Source organism: Epargyreus clarus, unplaced genomic scaffold (genome assembly GCF_041222505.1).
Source record: "Epargyreus clarus isolate Ecla_fem2 unplaced genomic scaffold, WU_Ecla_fem_2.2 ptg000017l, whole genome shotgun sequence".
NCBI classification, from domain to species: domain Eukaryota; kingdom Metazoa; phylum Arthropoda; class Insecta; order Lepidoptera; family Hesperiidae; genus Epargyreus; species Epargyreus clarus.
In genome coordinates this window covers 10,075,882-10,092,137 of record NW_027332225.1, presented here as the reverse complement: position 1 = coordinate 10,092,137, position 16,256 = coordinate 10,075,882, and the positions used below count along the sequence as shown (strand labels likewise).

At 37.4% G+C, this 16,256-nt stretch overlaps 2 protein-coding genes across 4 annotated transcripts in view; one reads left to right on the top strand and one right to left on the bottom strand.

Moving 5' to 3' along the window:
• Window positions 1–4,376, top strand: part of LOC140749050 (synaptic vesicle glycoprotein 2B) — a 57,689-nt gene extending 53,313 nt beyond the window's left edge. For 2 of the 3 annotated variants that reach the window (XM_073082066.1, XM_073082065.1), the window contains exons 8-11: window positions 135–534; window positions 941–1,203; window positions 2,247–2,406; window positions 3,001–4,376. In XM_073082066.1, the coding sequence (XP_072938167.1) occupies window positions 135–534; window positions 941–1,203; window positions 2,247–2,406; window positions 3,001–3,184 (1,007 nt within the window). In that variant the 3' untranslated portion in view covers window positions 3,185–4,376. The remainder of the gene's footprint in view (window positions 1–134; window positions 535–940; window positions 1,204–2,246; window positions 2,407–3,000) is intronic. The other variant, XM_073082064.1, reaches the window with a different exon arrangement.
• Window positions 4,377–4,427: 51 nt separating this feature from the next.
• On the bottom strand, window positions 4,428–15,376 carry LOC140749049 (uncharacterized). The gene is made up of 5 exons (XM_073082063.1): window positions 14,940–15,376; window positions 14,466–14,542; window positions 11,240–11,422; window positions 10,991–11,049; window positions 4,428–10,906 (listed from the first exon to the last, which is right to left on the bottom strand). Exons 1-5 carry the CDS (start codon window positions 15,110–15,112, stop codon window positions 5,231–5,233), a joined length of 6,168 nt encoding a protein of 2,055 aa, XP_072938164.1. The 5' UTR covers window positions 15,113–15,376; the 3' UTR covers window positions 4,428–5,230.
• Between the last annotated feature and the right edge of the window lie 880 nt (window positions 15,377–16,256).

The window sequence follows — 16,256 nt, the reverse complement described above, 5'->3', positions numbered from 1 at the left end:
TCACTGCACGGCCTAAGCACTAGCATTGACTAAGGTCTACAAAGAAATGTTTTTTGTATGATCACTGCGAAACGATTTTAATCTTTTAATCTATTAAGCTATATTATAAATTTACCAAAATTGTTAAATTCCAGAAATCGGAGGCACAACAGGAGGATTCGTTTACAACTCGTGGCGCATATTCTTGCTGGTGATGTCTCTGCCGTCGTTCATCGTCGCTGCTTTGCTTTTCCTTTTGCCAGAATCTCCCAAATTCTTAATAACAACTGGCAGACACGACGATGCCTTAGAAGTATTCCGTGGTATCTACATGATGAATACTGGCCGGAGTAAGGAGGAGTACCCAGTCAAGCAAATCCTGGTAGACGAGCCAATGCACACGAAACCGGAGAAGCAAATAGAAGCTAAGGAACCAAAGTCCAAGATGAGGAAGATGTTGAGCGACATCGTCGAGCACAGCAAGCAGCTGTTCGTGCCACCTATACTCAAGTTCACTGCGATCTCTATCACTATTAACTTTACATTCCATATTGGGTGAGTTTCTTTTCTTATGACTATTTCTATCAGATGAGTTTACAGGAGTCCACAAGCAGCTTCTAATAGAAACCATCGACAGAAAATCACGTAACTTACCTAGACGAATCTCTGTGAAAGCCCAACATTTTTCAGATCCATTAAAAAAACTTTACAAGTTAAGTCATCTAATTTAACATGCAAAGTTGAAGACGATCTCGCCTTCAAATCCGATCTCTGCTAAACGGCTGAGCTAGACTGTTTTGTTAAATATATCTTCATGATCACATCACAGAGGGTATAATAAGGGAGACCCATAGCAGCGACTGACACAGCTATTATTTGGCTCCTCTATGCCTTTGCTGGTATGCCAAGCTTAAAAGACTTCACCAACAAGACAAATACGTAAACAATGTTTTCTTCCCAGGTACTACGGCCTGATGATGTGGTTCCCGGAGATGTTCAACCGTTTCGACGAGTGGTCCCGCGCGAACGACAACGCAGAGGCCGACATCTGCCAGGTCACTGCCTACGTCACGCAGTACGGCACACACTCCGCAGAGGCCAGCTGCGACTCGCATATCCACTCTGATGTGTTCATGGAGTCGCTCATCACTGTCGCTGCTGCCATACCTTCCAATATCTTCGCTGTGCTTGGCATGGATCGCCTTGGAAGAAAGTTCTTCTTGGGTAAGTTGGAAACATCTTAACCGACATCTGCCAGGTCACTGCCTACGTTACGCAGTACGGCACACACTCCGCAGAGGCCAGCTGCGACTCGCATATCCACTCTGATGTGTTCATGGAGTCGCTCATCACTGTTGCTGTGGCTATCCCGTCTAACATCTTCGTTGTGCTTGACATGGACCGCCTTGGAAGAAAGTTCTTCTTGGGTAGGTATCGACATGAGCCAAGTGTATGCCCACGTCACGCGCTCGGCCGAAGCTAGTTGCGTCGCCATATTTTTTAATGTTTTTGCCGTGCTTCGCTTAAGAAAGTTTTTCTTGCATATGTTGAGTACCCAAACCAAGTCTGGCCATTGCCAGACTTCTGAATTTGTCGGTCTTGGCAATTGTTCCCCACCAGAATTTTTGCCATCTCCACATTTTGTAAGGCCGTCATCGTTTTTGTGCTAGTTACCCGCCATCAGTTATGATGGCGGGTAACTAGCTATAGATAAATGCAATAATGATGAGTTGAAAAGACTAACAAAATCACCAGATGCAAAATCAAAGGCATAGAAAAACTGACATCTAAATTAGGATTTAAGTGTCATAATAACTTATTGTGAATATTAAATATGATTGTCCAGACGCCTTGAGGCCTGTCCTTTCCTTTTGTCCAAAAATGGAAATCGTTTAAAGCTTTCCTTCCTTGTGTTGATGAATGCATCACGATGGTCCATTGTTATCGCATTATGTCGTTGTCATAACCCACAGTTGGGCACAGGTCTCCTGTTGGGAGTGAGAACGGTCTAGGCCATAATTTATCATGCTGACCAAATGCGAATTGATAGACTTTAAACATCTTTGAGAATGTTTTAAAAGAACTCTGAGACATAGAGGTTTCCTAGCGATATTTATCTGCATAAATAAAGCAAGTTATAATTAATTTCTAATACTTTAAAATATTAGGGTAATGTTTTAAAAATTCTAAAGTACGATCCGTAGATTCAGACGCTTTATCAAATCACTATAATGTTAATTAATATATTCTCTTTTGTATATTTACAGTGTTCGCAACATTCTCGGCTGGGTTATGCTCAGCTGCGATGTACTTTGTCTACAACAAGACTAACAATCTGATCGTGAGCGCCATCTTCAGCTCCGTCATATCCTGCGGTAACGCCTCGCTCGACTGCCTCATCACTGAAGTCTTCCCAACAAACTTACGGTAAGATTTTTTTGCAATTAAAATGATCATGTACGTCACCTGATATGAATTGCTGCTCGTGGATATCGGTAATCAATCTTAAATAGGATCAGAATGCTAGTTTTAGGTAGTGTACCGGGGGCGAAGGGAGACTTATTGGCACCATCACTATTTTAATTGATGACGTAATTAAACATTTCAAATTTGTATTAAACAGTTAATGATTACTTTATTGATTTAAAATAGGGGAGGGGGAGTACATTTGACTTATACTCTGGCAGCAGGACTTATACTGGAGGCAGTTAGTCTATTACAGTGGTTTTAGGCGCGGATGTGTCGCTTCTAAAGACTAAGTCAGAATGTCCCGTGCTTCTTTTCTTTTTTAATATATTTCAAACCAGAAGACTGTTGTTATAACACAAAAATAGCAGTAGTAAAGACTACTGCAATTTTTTAACAGCAATGTTCTGATTCGAAATACACTACCGTCCAAAAATTTGGTAGCACATCTGTTGTTGGCCAAAACTTCGGTAACTTTTTACCGAAACTGCACCTCCAAGGGCGTTTCTTTAAAATATTAGTTCATAGGATTCTTAAATTTTATTATCGTTACAGCGCAACCGGCGTAGCAGTATCAATGGTGGCGGCGCGGCTGGGCGGCATCATCGGCAACGTGGTGATCGCGGCGCTGCTGGACTCGTACTGCCCGGCGCCCACCTTCATCGTGGCCGCGCTGCTCGCCGGCGGCGGCCTCATGTGCCTCTTCCTGCCCAACACCACAAGACAAGCGCTGCAATAACCATCTAGAGTCTAGATTCTAGACACATTGGTTCGGAAGAATGGGGGGAAATGTCCAACGGAAGAATGGGGGGGAAATATCCAATGTTTGCAGTCAAGTTCAATGTTGTCGAAAACCAGAAGAATGGACGAATGTTCCCTGATAGAGTAGATTAGAGTAGTAATAGTTGAAGTCCAACACTACGCGACAAGCGCTGCAGTAAAACACCATCCATGGACACATTGGAACGGAAGAAAGGGGGGAGGGGGGAGTTTTCCCCAATGCTTGCTGTCAAGTTGCAATGTTGTCGAAAATCAGATGAATTTGAGAAAGTTTCCCCCAATGTTTGCAGTCAAGTTACAATGTTGTCGAAAATCAAAATAATGGGGAATGTTCCCTGATAGAGTAGTTACAATATTATCTTAGAAGCCCAATACCACACGATAAGCCCTATAACACGCAGTCATGGACATATTGGAACGAAACGGAAGCTATCAGAAGAATGGGGGAAAATTTTCCCTAATTCAATATTCCCCAATATATTTAAGTATGTTATCTAAAACAAATGTTATTTTGAAAATCCCAAGCAGCCTAAAGAAAAGGAATTACAACTATGTATTCATCAGAAGTGAACTGGAGCACATCAACAATAATAGGAACAGGACGCCATAACTAAAAAAAAAACAGTATTATAAGTATTTGTGAGGTAGCAAAAGATTCATCTATCCTTTACTTTGTAAGTGCAGCCTGTCGTGATACCCATTACTTTCATCGACCTAGTTACTGCTGTAACTAATGTAGATAGTTTGTTCATACTTGTACAATAATTTTATATTAATTTAAACGCTTCTAATTTATGAAACGTTATTATAAAAGCGACATTCCTTAAATGACTGTTGTATGTTATAACGGATATCTTCCATCTAAAAGTCGCATCAAGCAAATTCATGTATTTTTTTATTCGAAGTATTATATAGGTTAAGTGTCGTTAATTGTAATTTTCATTGTTACATTCAATTGTATTTACATCTATAACGAATTTATACATAAAATATTGTTAACGTAGTTTGTATTTATGTAGTAAATAAAACGTAAAGCAATTTAGTGAGATGTTTTCATATCAGAATTGTATCACTCATTTCTTGAAAAATATAAAACCCATATTATTATTTAAGTTTAAGAAATAAAATTATACCATTCGAAGCAATATAAAGTACTTTTTTATTTCTATTCAACACAAACATATTCGAAATAAAAAATAAAATTGAATAAATTTTATTTATTAAAACTTTAAACTACACAAGTTATTACTAAAGACTCCATGTTCATAGTACTTTAATAGATCTAGATTCTGACATAGATCACTCAAACAAATCAATGTGCCTTTGACATACGTTTAAAGTTAATTTAACAAATATTGTACTTAATAGTAGAACTACTTATAATGATATATGTCCGTACAAGTTATGGTTCACTGAAGTTACTGCCGCCGGCAGCCACCAAATGACATGCTGGTACATAATGTAATAGCACAGTTCACATGTACAAGTGTGTGTAATCTTACACATATTTTATTTCAAAGGATTGCTAAACGTTATAAAAATATTGCAATATACCTAACTTTCATATATTACACGTACATTCCAACAATATCATAATTCCATTTAAATTTACAATCATAAATCCTTAACCTAAATTTCTATGCAGTAACGCATTGTATACTATTGTTGTCGCGATGAGTCCAAAAAGAAGTGGTATATCACATTATCCCATTTACACTAAATATATGTACACAACGATCTATTCGCGCACGTTTAGAACGCACCATAGTTCCAGCAACTGTTTACAGATAACATAGATTTCAAGAACAAATCAAGTGAGTGAATCGTAGAGTTTCACGAACATTTTATTGTAAATTGTTAAAACTTAACCTATTGCACATTTTGTAATATCGTTAATGTTACAAATAGATAAGAAACGCCTAAATAATAAATAAATCTTGTCTCCAATATTCGGGATATAAAAAGTTCAGAAAAAGGCCATGTGCTCGAAGCACATGCACAAACCCTATTTAATATCACTCACTGAAATTTGAATTTGAGGTTGAAGGGGAATCTCAGTGGATACCTCTGTTTCTGCGCCGGTCGCGAGCAGCCGCCGAGACCACTGGCTGCCGTCTTCGGTCTCCGACTCTTGCACATCCATCGACGATGGTGACCCGACACCCTCGACTGATACTATTCTCTCTGCAACCTCATCCGTTAGTATAGGCATCGATTTCCCGACGGATTCTTCATCGGTGAGTAGGGGCATCGATATCGGACCACCCATTGGTAGTTCCACTTCCTCTGTGGTCACGAAAGACATCTCTGTGTTCGGCGACGGCAGCAACGTGGTACCGTAATTGTTCCCACTCAAAGGATCTGTTGTTTTGGGCGCTATTCTTGGATCGGTAACCGTAATTGGCAGCTCTAACGAAGTCGGGATCGTCGGTGGCGTGACACCGATGACGGCGAGTCCGTCTTCCAGATTTGCTGGCAGGGCCGGTTCACTAATTTTACTGGGAACCTCCACAGGCGTCATTATGGGCTGATTCAAGGTGGTACTCGTTTCAGAAACACGACAGTGAACCGATACATTCGCATTCAAATCACGAAAATCTGGGGCTTCGTCACGTGTAGTGTCACCGTGGAAAACGTCGCTATTGGCGAGTGCAGCTTCCAGGATGTCTCTGCGTTCTGGTTGTTGCGCGAGCGCTGGAACAGTATCAGCCATCGGAACGAGTTGGTTATTCTCCAGAACCAAGGGACGATTGTCGATAGGTGTGAAGGTTCCATTGTCTTCAACGCAAAGGTAGAAAGAACCGGTCGGACCCCCGAAGTGTTCTCCGGGTACCGCCAGGAGCTGCCCGTCAGATAGCGCAGGAGGTACAGGCGCTGGCGGTGGTTCAGGTTGTGGAATTGCCGTTTCTATTTGACGAGCGATAGCAGTAGATGGCAAAAGTTCTTCGAAGTTTTCTAAATTTGAATACGAGGACGCGGACGCAGCAGCGGGCGTTAGGGTTGGCTGTATGATTGTGGGCGCAACTGTATTCGATATGGGACATAGAGCTGGCATGGGTGTTGGCGCTGGTGCTATTGGTATCTCTTGTTTAAGTTTCTTCATTGGCGTTGGAGAATCCGCTACCTGTTTTCTTACTCTAGGTTTCTGTATATTTGATACTAATGTCTCATTTGGAGAAATATTTATTGTTTTCTGCACAACTACTTTGTTTTCTCTAGGTGGAGCTGGTATCGTTTTTTGTATGATTTGACCGGTTCGCTGTAAGTGTTCAAATTGTGCAGCCGTCAACTGCATCATAGCACCAGATTTTTGTTGGAAAAATATCAACGGCTCATTTGTTTTCGGTGGTATGGTTTGTATGAGCTTCTTGGGTTCATTGGAGATTATTCGTTTCGGAGCTGGCCTTATCTCGGGCATCGGGGCTATATTATGTGCGGTGGTAGTGACACGGCCTCCTACAATCAGTTGACCTTTAGATGTAATTATAGCACTCTTTTGTTTTGGTACAATTCTCGTTGGATTCTTTATAGACGCTACGGTCGTGGCTACCGTTTTATTGGCAGTGCCCGGTGCGGCAGAGGATATTCTATGAGTTATTGTTTTTAATTGTGATAGATTAGGCTGTTGTTTATGTGGAAATAGTATTTTCTCGTGTTCTGGTTTTAAAACTATTCTAGATTGTGCTCCTTGAGCGTTAGTAATAATCATGACTGTATTACCAGGCGAAGCAGCATCAGAAACCGTTGGTACAAGTTTTGCGGAAACAGGCTTATTGTCAGCTACGTGTAGCGGAGTATCAATACCTTTACCAACAAGCATATGTGCTTTTCCTGTTTGAGGATCAATAACAATTTTTTGAGTTCTACCCGGACGAGGCGTGGCCGTTGTTGGAAATAGAATAAACTTTTCTGGTTTTACAGTATTTTGGGCAATCGGTTGCATTAATGGCGGCTGTGGTTTAATTTCTTTAACTGGTACGGATTGTTCTGGAGGAGTTTGCTTCGTCATGATAATTTTCTGTTTGCCACTCATCTTGTCAATTACTAGCATTTTAGTCCCACGTAATTTCGATGACTTAGATAGAATATTTGGTGTTGTAACTTTGTTTATTTCAGTCACAGGATTCATTATTAATGTTTTTATTTCAGGTTTAGTAGGATTAAGAGGAGTTGGATTAATTGGTATTTTTTCACTTTCGATTATTGTTTGTTTGGTTTTAATTATCTTTTGCTGAGGTGCTGGATTTGTTATTATGTTACCATCTGACATTACAATCGGCATTTTCTCAATGCTCTCTGGCGTCAAAATGTCATCAGACAATACTATTGGCATAGAATTGATATCGAACATAGCATCTTCCGTGCTTGGTGCATCATTAGTAACTTTGGTTGGAACTACTGCTGGCACAAGTGATGCGTGTGGTTTCAATTTCTGTAACTTAGAAGGTGGTTTTGCTATTTTTCTAACTTTCTGTTGAATGACAATTGTGTTGGGATCGGACGGCGTCTCGGCCGCTGTTTGGATGGTGTACGTCTGAACAGAGGCTCCGTCCTGAGGAGTATTGTTACTGCGAGAGAGTATTATTTTATCTGGAGTTGTCACTTCAGTTACATTGTTAAGCAAGTTTTTGTGAGGTGTGTTCGATCGACGAATGATTATCTTTTGTTTTGGCGAAACCGATTTATTTGAAACTCCAGACTTGCCGACATCAAAGTTCAAAATCTTTTCTTTTGCTGGCAAAATAACCTGTTTTGTTAATATATTAGGAGTCGATGGCTTAGTCGGCCAGGGTTCTTCTAAGATCTTTAATAATTTTGGCGATGTTGTTTCGAACGAAACATTTTTACCGTTTGACGCTTCATTGGTCTTTTCAACAGGTAATAGTGGTGTTTTCCGATCTAGTGTATTTTTATTTACAATAACATCATGATCTTTAACAGACTTGTATGAAAATGATTTCGATTTTTCTTTTTTATTACTATTATTAATTTCACCAATGTTTATTTTATGTTCTATTGATTCGGACATTTGAACTAGAGATTGAGCTGCATTCAGATTCTCACTTTTTTCTTGTTCTGTTTCAAAGCGCGTTGTAAGGTTATCAGTATTCATAATTTGATTGGATGGAATTTCTTCTTCTTGTGTACACGTTTCTTCCACCTCCATCTTATTATTTTCTATATCAACATTACTACTGGAAAATACAATATCCTCATGAAATTGTTTCTTAAGACTTATATTATCCTGAGTGTCTGAAATAATCTTATTCTGAATAGTCGTTGAAGGCAAATTAATAAGTGTTTCAGCTATTTGAAGATCCGACTCTGACGGAATATTTTCTGGTACAATTCTTGGTATGTTTTCTAGGACTGAATCATTTTGAACATTTTGACTTTCATTAGATGCACTTATTTCAGACTTATCGGCCAAATCATCATTTATATATAGTTCATCTTTATCCTTAATGATTTCTTCAACAACTGTTTCGCTTACTACGTCAGGAGCTTCATCGTCGTTCGCCACTTCTTGCTTGTCATTATTTTCTTTATCATTGATCTCAACAAAACCGTTAATGGTTTTTGGTGAATCCTTATTATCATCTTCAAATAAATCTTCCGGAAGGTCGTTACTGATATTTTTTGTGACTCTATCCGTATCTCGGGAAACACTTAGTAAGGCATCGACAGCTGATGCCGTCGACTCATTCATGTAAGGCTCCGTTGAGCGCTCAGGGGGCACTATTTCTTTAGAAACAACTTCTGGCGCTTCATTTATCTCAATTTTATTGGTATCTTCATTCTCGTTAGTTAAATCCCTGTTATCGACTTCATCTACAGTACTGTTACAAGGGATATCTTCACTTTTCGTTTGACTATGTTCTTCAGATATATCATTAGTTATTTTAGCACACACGTCTGTTTCATATGAAATATCTTGTAGTACTTCATCTTGTCTCTCTTCTGATTCTTTGTTAGTTGTATCCTGGTCTTGCTCTTTCAGTGGTTCTTCCATTATACATGTAGTGTCTTTTTCATTTCTAGGGGAATTAATTTGATCTAAATCATTATTTTTCATGTCTTCATCTAATTTAGGTTCAAATGTACTTTTTACTTCTATTTCAATTGGTTCATAATTAGAATTCGCTTCTTTTGGTGGTGAACTTTCTTGTAGTTGATCTAATATATCATCAGTTTTAGTAAGATGCTCTACCTCAATCGTAGTGTTTGGAGAATCTCTGTTTATTTTATCTAAGATAATTTCTTTTTCTCGTGGGCTGTCTACCTCCATCTGTTCATTATCCTTCGCGCCAAGTTTTTCTGGCATAGAACTAGGGGCTAATAGAGATGGCGTAGGTGAGTTTATGAAGAAATCGTCCGTAAAATTATCAGTTGTCATTTTCTCCTTTTCCCGCATTTGTGCAGCCTCAGCCTTCATCTTTTTCAATTGAATTTTGGGTGCCAAGCGAGCTATTTTTACTGGCTCTACAATTGGTGGAGAAATTCTGCTTTCGGGGGTTTCAGATCCATTAATATCTTCCGACATATCCATTCTTTCTGCGTTCAATTGCTCTGCTACATACTTTCCAATGGCATCTTGGCTTCTAGAGTGTCGACTTCGAAAAAATGTTTTAGTTTTGAAAATAGTTTTAGGAGGTTGTGTTTCCGTGGGCGCTTTTTCTGGAGAGTTACCCGCTTCTACTGTTGCATCTGGTTTTTTATCTGGGGACTTCACAATCGAAGGCTCGGGAAAATTTTCCTCTACTTTTAACGGCTCGGGGGCTGAAGGCAATTCAGGGACTGTTGTCTTGTTTAGCAGTTCAGCAACTTCCCTTGCTACTTCATCGTCATCTAAACTTATACTCTTCGTGTCTTCTTTTCGTTTTGGATTCTTCACACGCGGAATTTTTCTTCCAACATCCGCTTCTTCTGGCCAGTCCTCGTCCTCACAGAATTCATATTTGGAATCACTAGACGATTCTGGTTTCTCTGCAACTAATATTTCTTCAGAATTTTTCGTCACAGGAGCTGGTAGTTCTACAGGGACTTGCGCTTCTGGTAGCTCGGCTGGTGCCGCTTCGGATAAAGATTCCGCTGCAGCCGCTACTTCTGGCGATCCAGTCATAACCATCACTGAAGATTCATCATTTGAATCTTCATCAATATCCCAGTCAGCTAAAAGACTGCTCTTTATTTCCTCGTCTGTCCGTGCCTTTTTCAACTCAGTGACAGGCTTATCTTCTGCCACACGTTTCTGACTTGCAGATTTCTTAGGTGATTTTTCAGTCTTTTCTGAGCGTGACTTGCGTGCCTTGGGTGTTTTCGTAGAATTAGATTTTAGTGTCTTAGTTAATTTTTTCCTTACCGGTGAAGGTGTATATGGCATAAATGTGACACTGTGTGTTTTATTGTGAAGAATTAAAACGTTTAAGCGTGTCGTTGTAAATGCGCAAGCATGACACGAGTACATGCCTGAACTTGACATTTTTGGCGTGTTTAATGGCTGGCTGGCTGGTGTGGACGCTGGTTGTTCAGCAGTTTCTTTATTCTCATCAGCTGGTTCGGAACCAGCTCGGCTTGTAGACGGTGTTGATGCGGTTTCTGAAGACATGGATTGTGATGGAGTTGTCTGTGATCCTTGGAGCAATATGTGCACTTTGTAGTTTGGTTTGTCCACGTTTATCTGTAATTTATATAAAACATGGTGAAAGACTAGAATCAACAACTAAAAAACTATGTAAATCTTCCATATTATAATATAACATACCTTTCTTGTAGGAGTATTTCCTCTGAAAGAATCTGAAGGTCTCCCTCTGCCACCACGTCCTGAAGCAAGAAAGGTTTATAACTAAATATATAATGTAAATAAATGTGATGCAATATATAAAATACTATGTGGTGCAATATGCAAATAATTCGGAATAGCTTGTACATATACTACTGATTAAAGAATGATGGAAAACAATCAGTATAAATGTCTTTCTAGCCTTCATCTAAAATTTTACTAATAAATTACCTTTTTTCTGGGACATAGGCATTTTCTTTGTAGGGTCTCCAAAAAGATTAGCGTAGCTTTCTTTCTTGGTTTCTTGAAACTCATCTCTAGTCAATATAGTGATGTCCCCACCCACTGCTGCCTCAGCCCGGATGACATCTTCCGGAAACTTCTCCATGTGTCCATGTTTTGTCCTGTACATATCTGTTGACAAAGTAAAATAAGATACCGATTTAGAATTCAAGTTTCTGAAGTTTACTGTTTTGAAAATTCAATTTGATGTGGATTTGATTATTCAGTTTCATTCTACAATCTGTCATTATCGTTAGATTCTTTTAATTATCTGTACCAATTGGTTTTGCTTAAAATGCTACATTTTATTTCTGCAGAGTAAACAATCCATGCATTTTAAATGTTTTTACTTTATTTATTTACAACAGATATCAATTTTGATGTATTACTGGCCATGGAAAAGTCAGGGTTTTTGAGTAATGTTTTTGTGTCCACGCCGACTAAGATAGAAGGAAAAATAATTCTATCCACAGGTATGATTGTAGAACATGTTACTTATTTATCTAATTTTTTTGCCTATCTATCTATCTATTTATCAGATAGATTCTATCTAGTTCCGATCTGGTATAGTATAAAAAATGTAACTAGCAATTTGCAAGTGCTTCCTTGACTTATTAAACAATAGATATATTTAATTTCATTTCATAATTTTTTGTTCATTAGAAATTAGAAATCTTTGAATATATTTGTCTATCATTTAACAAATGAAAGGAACTTAGATAGTAGCCGAATGAGTTAAAAAATAATCACAAGCTCTCAAAAAGACAGATGGATGTGATAATAAAATGTACACGAGTCAAATGACAATGTGATTGTGTGGTCGATCTTTATCCTTACACGACCATACATACATGTGAAGATATAAGATTGTTTGTGGTTTCCCACTACCAGTAATAAATAAATATTTGTGGAATTTAATAGATAATTGATAGTATTACTTTGAAAGATGAAATTACTTAGAACCATTATAATTTTCTTTTACAAAGTGGTAGATCTCTTTGACATCACTTTTTCGAGATATTCATCCTTAGGATTAGATTTTTACATGTTTTTTTTTATGATCTAGAAATAGCAATCAAGCATACGGTCCAAATGCTCATAGTAGTAATCAACCTTAGAAAAGATTTAAAGTCCCACCAGAGATCCATGACGGTGGTAGAACCCTTTGTGGTTGGACTCCGACGGCACCACTGCCACACCTGTTTCTGCCTCATAACAGCAATGTCAAGCGCTGTTGTGTATGGTTTGAAGGGTGTGGTAAGGGAAAGATTCTTTTCTGAGGCGTTACAGCTTAGTCCTCAGGGGTAGCAGCACATCTGTGGCCGACCTCAGCTAGGAATCTCAAATCCTATCTGGGGTTGATTACAGATGTCCATGGGCGGGAGTAGCTACTTACCATCAGGTGGACTGCATGCTCGTCTGCTTAAAAAAAAAGATCAGAAACAGGTATGTTACCCTGAGGACTAAGTTGAAATACCTTCAAAGCATGTCTCTTTTACCCATAGACTTAGATTTATTTCGCTAATACTACTACTACTAATAATTACTAATATGTATTAATATATTACTGAATTTTTGTTACAATGGTATATTGCTCTATTGTCAAGTGTACCATTACAAGGAGAAATAATCCACAGAGGTATACGTTTCACAGGTAAATACGATTTTTCTATTCAAGGTTTTTAAGCAATATTTGGTCAAATTTCATATTAATTGGTTTCATATAATTGTTACAATTTTATATTCATTTATCTTGCTATAAATACACAAATTTCATAGCTAGATGTAAAATTACCAAAATATATACGAGAATTAAATTATTTATATATGCTAGGGCTTGACAAAATGGCGACGTCATATTATATTGATAATGTGTCGATAATATAATAATAATAAAGATCATTTCATGCATCACAAAAATAGTATAAACGTAAAACAAAAAGGTATAAAAGTAAACTTTGTTGACATATTGTGACGGAATTTACATGCTTTGAATTTTTATGTTATACCTCGAGTAATATCACCTATATCTTGTCAAGGATACTAAGTCTTCAAGTAAGGTACTTACATGAAAAGTGGATAAGAATAATAAATCGGCCAGACGGACTCCTATTAAATCATCGATAATATGTAACAACAATCGAATTTGAATTTGAAAAATATTTTGAGGAAAAATGTTTTATACCAAGAAGTTGTCATATTAATTAATATTTCATAATACTTGTTTCATAATACTAATAAATAATCATATATAAAAATATGGTATTTTATGAATTTGTGTAATAATTTGGATACGCCAGGCTCATCAAATTAATACTTGACGTTAATCGATAAAAAGTATGAAGGTAACAACACTATTACGCACACATACACATAACAATTTTGGTAATGCGTTTAAACCGACATTGTGTATCTTTGACATTCTATATCTATGCTTTTACCACAACTTGCAAAGCAGAACATAACAGCACATAACACTGTTGTTTAGGTGGAAATATGTGTGGTGGTGGTGTCCTTTATCTCCCTTAGCAGAACTCTAAATCTTTGTAATTGTTTTTAGGTAAGATGCCCGTTCTAGAACAAATTGATTATAGATGTCCTAATGAAGTAAAGAATGCTTAAATTAGGTACACACATATATACATTCCCATTTGCTACTACTCCCAGTAGATGGGTTATAGAAATATGGTTCCTGCCGTTGTATGGTTATAACATAGACGTGAAAGGAAGAAAATTCAAAAATGTGTGCGAGAGTCTACCAAGGCAGTGTAGTGGACCAAAGACCTAACTATTCTTATTATGAGCAAAGACGGTGGTAGAAAGGAAAAGAAAGTTGAAGGTGGTAGAACCCTTTGTGGTTCGACTCCGGCGGCACCACCGCTACGCCTATTTCTGCCTAATAACAGCAATGTTACGCGCTGCTGTGTTCCGTTTTGAAGGGTGTGGTAAGGAAGACAGACTTTTCAGAGGTGTTCCAGCTCAGTCCTCAGGGGTAGCGGCCGATCTGTGGCCGACCTCAGATAGGAATATCAGGTGGACTGCATGCTCGTCTGCTACTTCTATATTATATAAAAAAAAAACCAGCACAGCAGTAGGACAATGAAGGGTTGATGACAATTACATTGTAAATGTTATATAATGTACAATTGTATAGTTACATAATTGTATTACTTACATAGACCCTTGTTGATGAATTCATCCTTTCGGCTACAATTGTATTTGTATATTGAGTTGAGATTCTTCACATATTCACTGTAAATTAGACATAAATGTGTTTAAATTAAGATTATATATGCATTTTAATTTAATCAAAGGATATAAGGAAATATTCAAGTAGAATATAAATGTGAGTTAATTTAAAATGGAATATAAATAAGCAGCATACAATAAATATTTCAGAATTAATAAAAAAGGTTTATACTTACATTGTGTATGCAAATTTTAGGCAGTGACTACATTTGTACAGAATCATCTCAAAATACAAAAAAGAGTGCATTGGAGATTTGAGCATACTATTTGCATAATCCCTATATACATACATAAATATTTATTGAATCACGGTGGTATTGGAACGTCTAAAGCGTGGCTGGAGATTTTATTCTGTATTCATACATTATATCGGCAGTAGAGGTTATATTGGTAAACTTACTAAGCATCTTCTTGGAAGAACTTCACGACAGCGATTGGTGGTTTCCGAAATGACGGCAACACATCAGGCGGGAGCTTCTCAGCGCCCACGACCTCGCCGGGCCACCAGCAGGATCCCAGCTTCACCCATACCACCTCCCCGTCCAAATAATTAATTTCAGTTTGTTCACACATCACCACTTATCTGTTCAGGTGAAACGTACGACCATATTTTGTGCTATAGTCACTTAGGTCGAGAGCAACTGTTATTGTAACATCGTCCAAAGTTCCTGTTCCACTATGTGTTTTATAAAGTAAAATCAACATATACCACCAGATAATACAATTTCTTTAGTTAATGTTCTGTAATTGTCAAAATAGTTGCAAAATAGTACTTGTAAATAAATTCACCGACTGCGTACGAAATTATTTCGTGAGCTAGGTTGGGTGGTAGCATTGATAAGTCAATTACACCACTTTTCATCTCAACATAATATTTATAAAATTTAAGTGACGTTCATTAAACATTATTAAATAAATAAAAATGATATAATATACTTTCCATTATTAATGTTTCATATTCATATAGTATGAAATGAAAATGTATCGACGGAAATAGATATAAGGACAGCGTCAGCACACACCAACATTAAGAAAATAAATCCTCCAAAAAATTCTAATTAGAAAGTGTTGCCATTAGAAATAAATAAAATTGTCTGATGGAGCACAGAATCAATCGGTTTCTAATGCCTGATTAGCGCACAATCCGCCGAGTTACTTCGTGAATGTAATACAAGTATATAATCAGCGCACACAAAGACAGACGTGTAACCCATTGATTCGCGCTGAAAATCCTTCATCCCGCAGAAGAGACGACATACTTAAGAGTGTCGAATACAGCCGAGTAACGTTTCTTCATATTCGTACTCGCGCCTCATACTCGACTTATGTTATGTAAACCGGGCATAAAAATTCGATACAATTTCGATTTAGATTAATTAGATTTCATTCTAAATATTGAATATAATATAGTACAAAGATAAGAAGTACCTTCTTTAGGTATCCATAAGTGCAAAGAATATCGTGGTTGCAAAAAGTCCTTTGAAAGCTATAAATTAGTATGGCGCTAGTGTAGTAAGCGGGCGAATTAAAAAAAAAGCTTTAATTGATACTTTATGGTTTATTAGACTGCATTTTTGTAAATTTATCATAAAAAAGTAAGAAAATACTATAAAGTATATATTTATAGTATTATAATAATTACTTTTTAATAGTCATAGTAGTAAGTTAAGTAACTTATACATTCATTTGCATAATTATAATTTAGTAGATTTTTTTT